The 14,587-nt window shown below is 40.9% G+C and overlaps 1 protein-coding gene across 2 annotated transcripts; it reads right to left on the reverse strand.

The window, feature by feature from the left end:
* Window positions 1-252: 252 nt before the first annotated feature.
* AHSA2 (activator of HSP90 ATPase homolog 2) lies at window positions 253-12,209 on the reverse strand. 2 transcript variants are annotated; one of them, XM_019549215.1, is made up of 7 exons: window positions 10,176-12,209; window positions 8,630-8,744; window positions 7,902-7,990; window positions 7,277-7,396; window positions 5,446-5,547; window positions 2,841-2,892; window positions 253-2,524 (listed from the first exon to the last, which is right to left on the reverse strand). In XM_019549215.1, exons 2-7 carry the CDS (start codon window positions 8,709-8,711, stop codon window positions 2,349-2,351), a joined length of 621 nt encoding a protein of 206 aa, XP_019404760.1. In that variant the 5' UTR covers window positions 8,712-8,744; window positions 10,176-12,209; the 3' UTR covers window positions 253-2,348. The 2 variants fall into 2 exon arrangements, with proteins under 2 accessions (XP_019404760.1, XP_019404761.1); XM_019549216.1 differs by having other exon boundaries at window positions 7,277-7,384; window positions 10,176-12,207.
* Window positions 12,210-14,587: the final 2,378 nt, after the last annotated feature.

Genomic DNA, 14,587 nt, shown 5'->3' on the forward strand with positions numbered 1-14,587 from the left:
ATGATTTGAAAAAGAACAAGGTGGCATGGCATCCATGCTCACATCTATAATCAAATGAGACCTGTTTATCTAATGAGAAGCCCAATGTAATGGTTTTCATATCCTGTATTAATGTCATTCACACTGAGACAGTAAGACTATCACAGTATGGCATCCCATGGAATTTCATGCTGTACAACAGGAAGTACAGTACTCAAAATATGGCACAGCTGTGTTCGTAGAGGGAAAAAAACCACAATATTAATACGCTGATTTCAGTTTTTTTATTGACATGTTCAATCGCTATTTTTGTAGATTAAATTTAAAGTTCTTCAGATTTGTCAACTAAAACAGATGCACAGTAAGAAATACTCCCATGTTTTGCATCATGTCTTTATCACTGACTTCCTTCATTAAGTGTTTCAAAGCTGCAAACTGCACGGTAAAGTCACACATTTCCTATTCCAATAGTTTATTAGAAAAAGTTCAGTGCAAAAGAATTCTAACCAAACATCCCAACTAACTTTCCCATACAGAACTGTTACTCCAATACTACACAATTAGTCGGGGCATGTTCCCTCAGGCTTACTCTGCTGAGCATCTGATTCAGGATTTAACTGGTTGTATTCATTTATACCCCCTTAGCTGGAATGGTTTTTAAAGTGAAAGGAGAGGCTCTATGTATATAAATTTAAATTAACAGAACTCCAACAGAAGACAACAGTAGTGCTATCTATGGCTCTTTAAGACAGTAGTAGGCATCTGTCTCTCGAGACAATAGAATTATGTCACGTGAGACATCAGGTTGCTGAATATAATCCTTGCTTGAAAACAAAGTGAAACAAGAATCATCTTTCCAGGGTGCAAAAGCCTGGGCAGTGCATACACAGACACTTGCTGGAAAGGCAGGTGCCAGTATGGTTGGAATTGGCTTCGCTGTAGGAGCTGCCAGAGCAAAGATCATCCATTTGTCCATCTATCAGGGCTTCACTCTTGGACTGGCTGCCAATCGGGGTTAAAGAACCCAGTCTACCCTATCATGCAACAGACTTCAGTTCCACAACTTTTTGGCAGCATTTCCGCCCCCTCCACCCCGGGGTAGTCAGAAGACATGACAGGGAAAAGGAGGAAGGCATATGAGCATTTCTTAGCACAAGCTGCATCCTTTTGAGCTGCAACCTGGTAACCAGATATGGGGAACGCTGCTCCCTCTTCTGCCACGACCTAAGATGAACAAGGTTTGCAGAGAGGAAGCTTCTTGCCAGAACTGACTATCAAGGTAAGACAACATAGAGAACTAAAGCACAGGACACTCCTGCTCCTGGTTGAGGTGTTATTTCCACCAATACCACCAGCCAGGAACCTAAAGTCTAATGTGAGACTTAACCTTCCAGTTCATATTCAGGGAAAACTCCCATTAACTTAGTGATTAACACAGTGCCGGGCTTTACCCTGGGACATTGATCTATTCCTACTTCTTTTGTCCATTTTTAAAGAGAGGAGGAAGGAAACCAAACAATACTCAGCCTACCTATCCCACCACAGAAACTCAGTTTTCTGTCTTATATTTTACAAAGTGTAGCAGTGGAGCACAACTACAGATCCATTGCATCTGATTTAATCCTTAAGACTCGTTAAGATACGGAAGTTAAAACATCACATTCAGCCACCTTGGTTTCTTTGATAAAGCAAAAGACATCAAATACCACCTAAGGAAAACAAATCAAAAAAGAGCATTCTAATAGCATAACTGTTAGCCTGCACTATCTTATCAGCTTTAAGATACCATGGTAAGAAATACAGTAAATATACATCAATATTGTACATAGCTATGAAGTCACTTGCAAAAGTCTGTAGCTCAGTTTTTCCCCCCGACTGTTTAAAGAAATAGTGCTGCATTTCACTTTCACAAACTCGCCTCTAAGATCAAATAGTGCATGGGTCTGTTTTAAAAGCCCTTCCAGTTCACGTCTTAATGAGCAGTACATTTCATACTGGGAAATTTTTAAGAATACACATCACTTATTTGGTCTAACCTATATGGTCTAGAAGCAAGCCATAGATACTCAGTAACTATTGGGTTGGTTTGCATGTGTGATGTGGTACCACAAAGTCTACTGCAGCTGAGTCATACTCACGCTCCCCAAAGCTGTTAAACTGTAGATAAACAGAACAATGATCAGTTCTCAAAACTCCGTAAATTTGTAATCACATTCACAAAGGATCCATAGATGGAAAATCATATACAATATCACAGACGCAGGTCTGTCTTTATTCATCTCTCATAAATATTTTTAAAAAATGGAGAAAGAACAAAAAAAATTCAAGCTTTAGAAACATAATGCCCTAATACAGCTGCAGCAATAATATCATTTAGTATTTACTTCAGACTGCTGCAGTAAAATATGTATTTCTTCAAAATATTGCTTCTGCCAACATTGCCTTGTATCACCTTCATTACAGACAGGGACTCCTTTTAATTCTAACTGCAATTCAGTCTGAGTTGCCATATCCTTGAAATTCAAAGCAACAGTTGCATAATGTTCTAGAGGAAGAGAAGGAACAACACAAGTAACTTGTTTGATGAATCAAGTGCCTTTTTTAAAAGAAAGTTTTCATTCTTACACAAATAATAGGTTTTACAGATAAAGGCAGAGCTCGGAAGTAAGTATTGTGCCTCTGCTTATTGTTCTTACAAAAGCAAAAACGAACTTCTTATTTTAGTGAGACCATTACCAAGAATGATACTGTGCTTGCTTATACACAAATCCAAGTTTAGCTCTATTTTTCTGGTATTAGGACCCTTTGAAAATGCCACCCTTATGATCTTAAGACCCTTAAAAATGATAACAGAGACCTACCATCAGGCCAGTTCCTGCATCTCCATTTCATAACAATCCTTTGAGAGGGTAACTGTGAGATGATAAGATGTCAATCAGAAGTTTTTCATTAACCCTTTCCTTTTCTTCTAAAACAAGGAAACATACAAGGCGCTGGTGTGTTTCCTTTTTTCCCAAAAGGTTCTCATATAATAGCGTTCAATCTTTTCCATGAAGTCAGATTTTTTTTTTTTTTTGGTAAAGAAATTGTTCTGAGTTTTCATTTTGGTGAGTTTCATTTCATTCAATGGTGAGTTCTTTTGCTGTATCTGACTGTTTTCCTGTTTTCTAGCAGATGTTTTTTTGGAAAATCCCACTTTTCATCTGGCTCTAAAGGTATCATTCACAACTGATCACATTCTTCTACATTCTAACTAGGGCAAAAATTAGCTTTTGATTTCAACTCTTTGATAGTCCTAACCACAAGATTTTATTGATGTGAGTGTGGGCCCTGGAATGTGCAACTGGGATTGGATTTTCTATTTTGCCTTTGAGGGATCCAAAATGGTATAGGATAAACTGATCCCATCCCTCAGGGTTCTGCTCTGCCACCTCTCCTGTTCAATGTACTTGTGAAGCTATTGAAAGAGACAGTGGGGTGACCTGAGCTGCAGTAGTCTCCATAATCTATGGTAACGCTGGCTCTCCTTTTCAACAACTGGTCATTTAGGGGATTGAAAAGAAGCTGCCTGTGAGTTGGGTTAAAACAGGGCAGTCAAATTCACCTGTGGTGTGAGCTGCAGTGTAAAATACAGACAGGAAAGGTGGCTCAGCTGCTTAAGGGCAACCCAAAGGGCCAACCATGGTAATTGCAAATAAAATGTTTACCAGCTTAAACTGAGGATGTGATTCAAGTCATTAGAAGCTAGAAGGTCAATTCAGCTGAAGGAAAAAAATTAAAGTTGTTACCAGGTAGTGAATGGACAAGATTTTCCTCTAGCTTTTGTTTTTATTAGCTGCTAGGAGTAGTGACATCACTGACTCTGACAAAAAGCAATATTCTCAGGGGCTTGGCTCCATAACAGATTTTAAACAGAGGTACTTCATTTGTGTGTAAAAGGAGGATGCACTTCTATTCCCTTGACAACATACAAATGTTTACTCATAGTTTACAAAGAGTCAGACAAGAAATGGGTGGACCTGAGTTCTGTTACTAAATTTTGTTTAACATGGAAATACAGGTGGGAGGTACAAGTCTATTACATTTCTTTATCCCTCCCCTCCAGCTGCTACAAAATAGCTGCAAGAAAACTCAGCCAGGGACAGTGTAACTTCTACCTCTGAACAGAAGAGGGATTATTTCTCCAGAGATCCGCAACCCTCCCAATCCCTCCTTTTAATATAGGAACAATGAAACAATGGTAGGAAATTTCACAAAAGTAACCTCCTTCCCAGTATGACTCTTTAATGCGAGCTTCATCACATGAAAAGCAATGTAAGCACATTCATGGAGAAACAAATAGGTCTTTCTATATGGCTATGATCCAATGAACTCTGAATGGAACTTGCGTTAGAGAAGTTGTAGTCGTGCATCATGAGCTATGGGTGACAAACAGCGCTATAATTTGAATCAAACATATGCTATCCAAAGCATAGCCAAACTTTACGGAAAGTGTGCATGTCAGGGTTGGTCAGTTTCAGAGAACCTAAGTCAAAATTACAGAAATATGACTGAACAGCGAGCCAAGGGGCTTGGTATCCTAAATATTCTGTATTACAATTATATCCTAAAACATTAATAACTAAAGTGACCAAATGTATTAATAGTTATTTTGCTATAATAAGTGTATTTTTGCTTGCATGTCCAACTAAGTATAGATACAAAGGCAGCTTTGAGAATGGAAAAAGCGAAGCAGCCTTGTCAGGAGACAGTTAGTAAATAAATAAATAAGGGCCAAAAGGCAAGCCATAAAGAAGGTAAGAAATCTGTCCTTCTGCTATCTCAAAAATATAAATTTCAATTGATTAACATGATCTTGATTACAGATCACCAGGTGATTAACAGACTGGGATCAGACACCTAAAAATAAAAAACCTTAGCTAAGGCCCTTGACTCGTTTCCCAGGGCCATTAAAATCTGGTTCCATTTAGTTCCAAAAATTCTAGTGAAACAAAGGTAAAGCCAGTAAGATAAAACCAATAGATAAAACCAATAAGAGATCAGTTATTAGCATGTCGAATCAACCACCTATAAACATTGGGCCTGAGGCAAACAACACACTGGACCTTTCCCGAAGCTCAGCAGAAAAAAAACAACTCAACATGAGTGTCCAGGAAAGCAGAGAGATGCCTGGCCAAGAGCCCTTTTTTCCCTGAATTCAAGGCTGCATAAATATGCACTTTATTAGTACCAATAAGTCTTTGCTATTGTATATCCTAATAAAGCTTTTGTGTTGTGACTGGAATAGTCTCATTGATCAATTAATTTCACTCCTAACCACAAATCCAATCAAAAGTAACAAAGCTGAAACAGGAGAATACAAAAAGCAGTTTAAACTTTAATTAAACCCAACCACCACTAACAGGAGACTATTTAAAAGTGTCACTTTTAAAGTACAAGGCAAACAATGCCTTAAATTCAACTTACCAGTTCCACATATTCACCAGTAACACAACCATTAAAGAGCTGAAGTTTTCCTCCTTTTTCTGCATCAATCAAAGCAGGGCATTTAGAAAACTTCTGCACCAGCTAGCGAAACAAAAAGCAAACGTGATGAGAGGAACAGAATCAGACATTCCATTCATTGTAATTTCCTAATGTTGTGGCTAGTTAATGATAGATCCATGCTATGGTTCTCCATAGGCTGTACTGTGATGTTGATTTTTAAAGAGTATCCCACTGATTTATCATTGATCTTACATAAAGATGTAAAGAAAAATATGATATGACTAAATGCCAAGAGAGGTAGTTAGCCACACTAGTCTAAAGTTAGGCAGAAGGCTAGACTAACTTCTAAACTAACTGAGCCCAAGATGAGGGAAAAGGCAAAGAGCAACAGCTGCAGGTTCAAATCTTGACCATGCTGCTCTATAAGCCTGAAAACCTTCTACCGGCCCAGGGCTTCTTTCAGTCTCAGCCTGAGATGATTCTACTCTCTTCTTCAGCCTCTTCTGGAAAACATCTTGAAATACCATAGACCATGAAACTTGATCTGAAACGGATCATGAAACTTGAACCTTATGCTATGGCACATGGTTACAGGAGCAGTGGGATTGTCACAGCAGCTGGGAAGTAGATCCTAAGTGGTGACATCCTGCGTGGTGTACATCACAGGTGGCCAGCTTGTAGCACGCGTGTCAAGCAGCACAGGCAGCCTGCCTTTGTGGCATACGGCAGACTCGGGAGTGGACAGGCAGCACAGCAGAAGAATGCAGATCAGGCAGGGGAAGGAGATTAGAGTGACACTTGGGGAGGAGGTAGGGCTCATTTGTGGCATACCTGCCACAAAGATTGGCTCCAATGATGTATGTCATGTCAGAAAACCAATATCTATTCCTGATCCTTCTGAAGAATATTAGGAGTTTGTTTTTTGTTTTTATGTATTAGGAGTCTAATTTAAAAGTCTTGTGAAGTAGCCCCAAACCCCTGAGGAGGGCACTAACACAACCCAGAACCTTCTATTAACACTTTATAGCAGGTGCTACTGGAGACAGTTATAATATCAACCTCATATATCCAATACATAAAAACCTTCAGAATCTATCCATAAGCTGGGAATGATAATTTTCAACATAATTATAAAGCAACATTTTTCTTACTAGGAGACTGCAGAATCTCATCAGTAAAAGCTGACTGTCACTGGCATCCAAATGACATCCAAAGTACAACTTCACAATTTCTTTAACATAGCTTTCCATCCACCTTTGACAACAGAAGTGACAAGATTAAATCTTGTAAGCACCTCTATGGATGGATGAGCAACTGCTGAGCACTAAATTCTTGGAAAGCTCAGAAAAAAGATTATTCTTTCAACTCTGGAAATATCTCACAAACAACATTTCAGTGTTTCATAGTTACTGCATCTAAAGGTACCAATAGAACCCATACAATTAGCTCAGACCTGTCAATTTTTATATGAATTCACAGGGCTCAGAGAAACAGTCTCTCAAACTAAACAGGTTTTCCAGCAGCATACGTCATAAATTCTTTAGCTCACATTACTAGTAGATACAAAGCAGCAGTATCAGAACACATATAGCTGGGTCAAGTTATTTTTAATTTACTGATGTTACACTTCAATTGCTGTTTGATCAGATTTCCTGTCCTGAAGCCAGTTACTGCAAAGCAGGAGTGATTACTACAGTTTTTGCCCCCTAAATTACTGATTTTGAATAAACTCTTAAATTAAGTAACTTCTTTCTGGAAAGGTTATCACAAAAAAAGTTACATGTGGCTTGATGCTCAAAGTGCTACTCACCTCCTTAGTTGTAAAGATTCTATAAAGCTCCTCTGCTGAAGAGGCAAACATCTCTTTCATAAGAATTTTGACAGTTGGAATTTTTATGCCAATTGGCAAAACAGAATCCTGTAAAACAAACTCAGGATACAGCCTCATGGTTATGCATGCAAAATCAAGCACTCACAAGTTATGAAATTCCTAAAGATGAAGATTTATTCGTTCAACCTTGATCTCACTGCTACTTTGTGTATATGCATCAATGAGCGTCTTTAATAGATCAAGTAGAAGTAGAACAATTTACCACAGATTATCATGGGAACTGATATATTCTTCTGATGACAAGCTCCAAAAGAAACTGTGAGGAAATGAGGAAACCGGGCAAACTTTGGCTTCTCCTTCTTGAAACTCTATTTGTGTCAGAGTACAGCCCAGTGATGACAATGGTTTTTTCCCACGTTATTCCGTGTTACCTGAGCACTACAAGGCCAAGCCACAGCAATAAGCAGAATTACATTTTAAACAACTTACTGTTCTAGCGATATATATGTCTGCTGTTAACTGGAGAATTTATCTTGTAGCATAACCTGGGGCCCAAGACCCCAACAACTCTGTTAAACTAGTGTAGTAATGGAATCCAACATACCTGAATAGTACTCCCATCCAGTTTTCTTTCAACTGCCAGTTCTTGGGCAACTGTAGTTTTGGTTGGCAAGATCATTCCTAGGGTAAAATCTGTGAGGAAAAACAGAAAGAGTGAAAAATATTGTGTATTAAAAAATGAACTATAAATCTAGTCAGCTGGGATGAGGGATACAAGGCACCTACTAACCCTAACTTTGAGGTCATGATTTCCCCCACTCCCCCATGTCAAGAGTGACCAAGCAGTGATTTCCACTAAGCTGGCTTTTCCATTTTTTCTAAGCTTCACCAACATCAAGAAGTTGCACCCATTTACACCTAAAAGTTTTCTAAAACAACCTTGATACAATCTTCAAATATTTTGTTACGGAAACAAAAGTTACATGAAGTCAAGCATTGAGCTTTGTGCTTGGCCAACTGCTTTGTAAGGTCTTTCGGGCAGATGTTGTATTTTCTTCAGATAACATTATCCTGTTGGTGATGGGACCTCTGGGCACTATGATGTGAAGACTTAACAAAAACTAAAAATAAAAACTTTGAATTTCTCGATTTTAATGAGATTAATACCTTAACTGTATACAGTACTACAACATAGGTATTTATGTTTCTTGTTTAAAGGCAACATGAAAAATTTCCACCAACGCAGATCCATACATAGACCCATCTGTTCCAGTAGGAAGACTACACAAACAGAAACAATAGTGAGAGCATGAGAAAATTATCCACATTTACCTGTTTTAAGAGCTTTCAGATACTCCTTGAGTGCCTCTCTTACTTTCACAGTTCCTTCAGTTTTCATAAGATCCTTTAGCATATCTCCCTCTCCTTTCTTTTTGCTTATATTTATCTAAAAATGAAACATACAAATTAAGAGAGATTCTCATTTTGAGGAAATGAGAGTTTTGGAAAATACAAATTACAGTGTTTTTAGAGGACAGGACTAGGATAGATGAAATATTTCAAGTGCAAATCTTCTTGCTTTGATTGAAAGCCAAAAGGGTCAATCTCTTCTTAAACAAAAGCAGTGTCTTTGCCATAATCATATAATTCAGTACCAACCAACAGTTCAAGCTGATCTGCCTACTATATAGTACATATCAGTGGTGCCTGACTTTTTCAGCCTGTGGGCTAGTTCAGCAGTGCCAGGTCCATCCACAGGCTGGATCTGGTCAATGAGCCCAATCCAGTTTGTAGTGCTGGCCCACGTAGAAACAGCCCAGCTGGAGCTCAGAAATTTGGCAGCAGTACTTGCCACTACTTGCCCACCACCACATTTCTGGATCCACAGAGAAGCCAGATTACATTGGCTCCATAGGTCAGATTTTTCTGACAGGCTGGGGATTGAGCATTTATATATTTAATATACCCTCTGAGGTATATTAAAGTTTCTTATGGACCAAAGTATCTGCTATAGTGTAGACTAGCACCAAGGAAATTTCATAAGATTTAATATATAGCCAAATTCTTTTCAAATAAAATCCTGTCAATTCAAATACTATACATGCCTAATTCCTAATTAAAGATATAAAGATATAAAAATATATGAGAACAGAAAAAAAACAATTGTTTAATATTCCAAACATAAATGAAGATGTCAAAAGAGAAAATAAACAAGTTATGTTATCATACCTGATATTTAGAGTTTTTTTTTAAAGAAGTGGGAATATTCAGTTATCAGAAAATTGACCACCAAATTTACTGTCTTTATTTAAGAACTAGCAAATTGCTCAACCAGAATGATGTGGGGGTGGTAAGGGTGGGGACAGATGCTTGCGTCTAATGCCCTCACCCTCGCTTTGGGCCAGGGCCGGGGCCGGGGCTGGGGCCATTCCCTGCCTCCCCCCTGCCACTTCGGACCAGAGCTGTTGCCCCCTTCCCCCCTCCCCACTTCAGTCCGTAGCCAGGGCTGTTCCCCACTCCCTCCCCACTTTGGGCCAGGGCCAGGGCCTGTAACCCAGCGGCTACAGCAGGGCACACCCACCAGTAACCTTCCCTCCCTTGCCCTCTCCCCTCCTTCCCGTTACCCACCACCTCCCCTCCCTGCCAACTGTCGTTGGGGCAGGGGGGAGGCGCCAGCCCCTGACTCCAAGGAGCAGACGGAGGAGGGGAGCAGGCCCAGACCCCAAGCAGCAGAAGGTAAAAGGGGAGCAGGCCCAGACGAGGGGAGCACAGGGCTCCATCCCCAAACACCTCCCCTCCCCACCCCCCATCATTCCTGATGGGCAGTTGGCTAGTAATATTAGAATTCTGGACCTGGAGTTCTTATTTTGACACCTACCTCTATATCATCCACCTCATTTTCTTCTGACAGGTTAGGAATTTCAACGTATCCTTTATGTTTCTCACCAGATTCTTTCAAGGTGCCTGCATTAACATCATGAATTCTTAATTATTAAATACTGTACCCCCCATAGTAGTCATATTACCTTTGAATATGCTTTTTACAGAAACACCATTTAAAACAGGAATAGTGATAAAGAGGAATTAGTAATGCTCACTTTCTTTTTATTTTTTACGCTTTTCCCTGTTCTGTTTATAAGCTTAGTCAATCTATCTGCTTAAAATTATTGGAAAAAAGATCTATGGAAATAATATGACTCTACCATAGCACCACTGGAGATGTTTAGCGTCAATTACCTTCACACTGTTTTACCATAAAATTAAATGTTATCTAAACATATATAATTGCTCAGCAAAGATTCGCAGCAAAACTGAGTAACTGAGACAACTGTGGCCATATCATTGATTGAATTCTTCCAACCACACACTGTTGTAAAAATAAGAGTTAGCTGAAAGGCACAAAAATCACTCTGAAATTCTTTCCTGATTTTTTTCTGATTTCCCATTACTCAATGGCAAACCTTCCCTTTAACATATTAGAAACAGATCTGTGCTCTCAACAAGCCAGAGCTTGAACAAGCCATAAAGGAGAGTCCCCCATCAGCATACAAATTCACACTGAACTGGGCAGAAAGAAAGATGTTCACTTGTTTTCTGTTAAGGGTCTGAATGAAAAGGAGATCTATTTTCACTTCTTCTTTTTCGTCTTTTTATCTGTTGTGACCAGAAGAAAGACTGTTGCAGAATGTTTACGCTTCCATGGAACAAGGCAAAAAATGTTGAATGGCACTTCTGGTCAAGCCTGGGAACTGTCATTAAAATGACAGAATATCTCAAAAAACAATTCTAATAACAATAACAAAAAAATACTACCTGGGAGGTCACCTTCTAGACACCTCTGAGATAAGCAAACACTAGTATTGCCACTTAACAAGTACGGCAGAGGCATCAAATGGCATCCAAAAAATCCATAGGTTTCCAGTGCCAAAAATTGGATTAGTATTCATTAATTTTAAATTCCTAATCTCCTAATAACCCAAAAAACCACTACAATATGTTCAACAAAGCTACTTTAACATTAACAAAATTAGCATTGGCTGTTCAGAGGGACCTTGACTGCAGGTAGCTTTTACAGGGCATATGCCAAGAACTGCTGAACCTCTTTCTCTGATAAATTTCTCCATTAAAATCCTTTAACACCATGGGAGTACAAATAATGCTTTTCTCAATTCAAACTTGATGTGCTTGCTTTAAATCCTTTTTTTAGTGTTGCTAGTTATTCATCATCCTTCCATTCTATATCCTACACTGCTTTATTTCTTTTAAAGCAGAACCTTTCAAATTGCAAGTACATTTTAGATAGAGCAGTACTCTTTTTCTTACTACGAAATGTTCATTTTTTAATGGCAGCTTGAATGCAGAATACTCTAGGAAGTAAGTGAAGAGTGAAATAATGGCTGCTTTAGGATTTTTGGTTTTTTAAGTAATGTATATTTTTACTTCTGACTGGTCAGAGCACATGCAGGGGAAGTCGGTCATAGATGCACCACTGAGAAAAATCCCAGCTCTTGGAGTTCAGTGAGACACTAGAATCTTCTAGTCGCCACTTACAGAAATGTCTATAAAGAATTTTTTCCCATTACAACAAAGTAGATGTAGAAACAACTTATAGTTGAGAGTTTTTTGTTTTTGGGGGTTTTTTAGGAACCAAAAAAAGCATGCCAGGAAGAAAAAAAATTTTTAAAGCTATTTGTAGGAACACAAATTTATTTTTTCTTCTTTGCCTACAGCACTTCTGAAAAGATGCCCTGCCCACAATGACAGTGAAACACCTTACTTAATTATAAAATTAACTGAAGTATATTTTTTAAGGCTGAAGCTTTGCAAAATTGATTGTATATTGGTATCTTCAATCTATTTAAATAGTTTAAATAGTCCTGATTTAAATAACTCAACCCTGGACAATGATTTCATTTTAGTTATACTCAATACCCTCTATGCTCAGATCTCAAAATGAAGACTGCTTTTTTAGCCCATTCTTCCAATACAGTTTATAAAGAAGGTACTCCCTGATCAATATGCACAAGGGCTAGGTCTAAAATCCCCTTTAATGTTAATAAGAATGTCCCAAGTAAGCCTCTATATGCAAGATACAAAAGGTTTTTTTACCGATTATCTTTTACTGGACCAACTGCATAGTTGGGAGAGATGTGCCGGAAAGCTTGTCTAACACCTCTTCCAACTATCCTGTTGCTCCAATAAAAGACCTCACCCAAAAAAACCAAACAAACTCAAAACCTGGCTTTTTGCATATTTCCTGGACCATCAGAACTGTACCACCACACCAACCCTGCTGCAGGAAGGTTGTGTGTGCAAAATGCTGTATGCTACCCACACAGGATGGGAAAAGAGCTCCTTCAGCTATTGATTTCCTCACATTACCTAAGGAGAAGAAAAAAAAGAAAAAGCAGCCAGCAAGTATCCACTGCACCACTCACCACTCTGGGATGTGGAGAATTAGGAGACGAGACTAAATGCATTGCTACTCCCATCTCCTGCAGTAGCTGTTAAAGCCTAGCCAGTGACTGGGCACTGCAGCTGGAGAATAGTAACTCCACCCTTTCAGACTGCAAGCCCATGTATAATTTCTGAAACATGCATTTTCATGCAGCCAAGCACTCCTCTCTGCAACTTGGGCCTTAAGGATGAAAACCCAAGGCAGCACACAGCCTCAGCAAAGAGCTACGGTTATACTGTGTATTTCTGCTTGCACCACATTACTTTCTTTAATCTCAGTGCCCAGTTTCTTTTATCATTCTCTGTCCTCAATTTAACATCTTGAAATTATTTATCCTCATTTTTTGCAGCAGCTTGTCTGTAAGAGACTGATGGGTTTGATACTTTCCCTGAGACAGCTCCTCCAGGCTGGCTTGTTTGTTTTTTTTAGCTGTCATTGTACCCATATTAACTTGTTACCTGCCAGTTCCTTGAGTTCAAGACAATTCAAGGAAGTCACAGTGGGGAGAACAGACTGCAGCAAAAATGTCTGCTTTTTGCAGGGTACAGGTGACGGCTCCCAAATTCAGCCCGACTCAGGAGGTCAGGACAGCGCCTGGTAGGGAGAAGTGAAGGAAGACAGGCTCCCTCTGGGTCAGGTTGATTCGACACTGGCAGCTCAGACTCCCTCACCTTGCCCCCTGGTGGCATTTACACTTGGGAGTTAGGGAGGGTGGGTGGTATCCTTGCTCTTGCCCCAGAGGGAGTATCCCTGCCAGAGCCAGGCACAGACAAGTCATGCCCCAGACCCCAGGACACCCTGACCCGGCTGCTATGGTCAGATCCGCACCGTGCCCGATTGTCAGGGCACTGGACAAGAGCCAGATGGTCCTGGATCGCAGAGCACGAGGTGACACCCAGACAGGGCTGAGCTTGGGACGGGCAACATTTTTTTTTTTTTTTAAAGAAAAAATGTTTGTGCTCCAAGTCAAATCAGCCAAATCAATTCCAAATCCATGACTCGTTCAAGAACCATGTATAGCTCTACTACCAACAAGCATCCTCCACTCCCACCTTGGGCTTCAGATGTTTCGAAATTATTTAGTGGGCATCCTATGTGCAGGCCCAACAGGCAAGATCTAGAGGGCCCCTGGGCTTGAGGTGTGAGATGAGATTGAGACTGTGCCTGGGCTCAGGGGGGCATGCAGGGGGTGCTGACCTTCAGGCATTGGGTGGGACTTGGACAGTCCCTGAGTTTAGGGCACTGTGTGAGACCTTGAGGCTCCCAGTGGTTTGGGGCACCCAGTGGGATCCCTGAGCTCAGGGCAAGACCCAGACGGTGGCTGAACTGAGGACAGTGGGTGCCGAGTTGTGGGCAGTCCTGCCCTGGTCCCAGAGGGCACGTGCACAGGGCATCTCCAGGTCCTGCACCCCCCCACCATGTGGCACAGGGAGGCAGGAGGTGTGTGTGTGTGTGTGTGTGTGTGTGTGTGTGCAGGGACGACGAATAGGGCGTGCACGTGGATGCATGTGCACCCCCTGCAAAAAGATGCTGCCACCGCCGTGGCCCCCCACCCCCCAGGGGCACGCGTCATTCATGCGTGTGTGTACGCGTGTGCGCGGGCGGGCGGTACCTGTCCAGGAGAGGCAGATGCGCCAGTCGTAGAAGAAGAAGAGGCGGCCCCGGCGGCAGCTGCAGGACGCCTCGCCGTCCACCTGCTTCACGTCGCGCACCTCGCAGCGCCCGGCCGCGCCCTCCACCGCCAGCCCCGCCAGCACGGCCCGCAGCTTCCTCCGCGACCAGCTCGTCGCGTCCCGCTCCGTCCTGCGCCAAGCCGGGCCGCCGCGTTACCG

Source organism: Crocodylus porosus, unplaced genomic scaffold (genome assembly GCF_001723895.1).
Source record: "Crocodylus porosus isolate Cpor-Errol unplaced genomic scaffold, CroPor_comp1, whole genome shotgun sequence".
Lineage (NCBI taxonomy): Eukaryota > Metazoa > Chordata > Crocodylia > Crocodylidae > Crocodylus > Crocodylus porosus.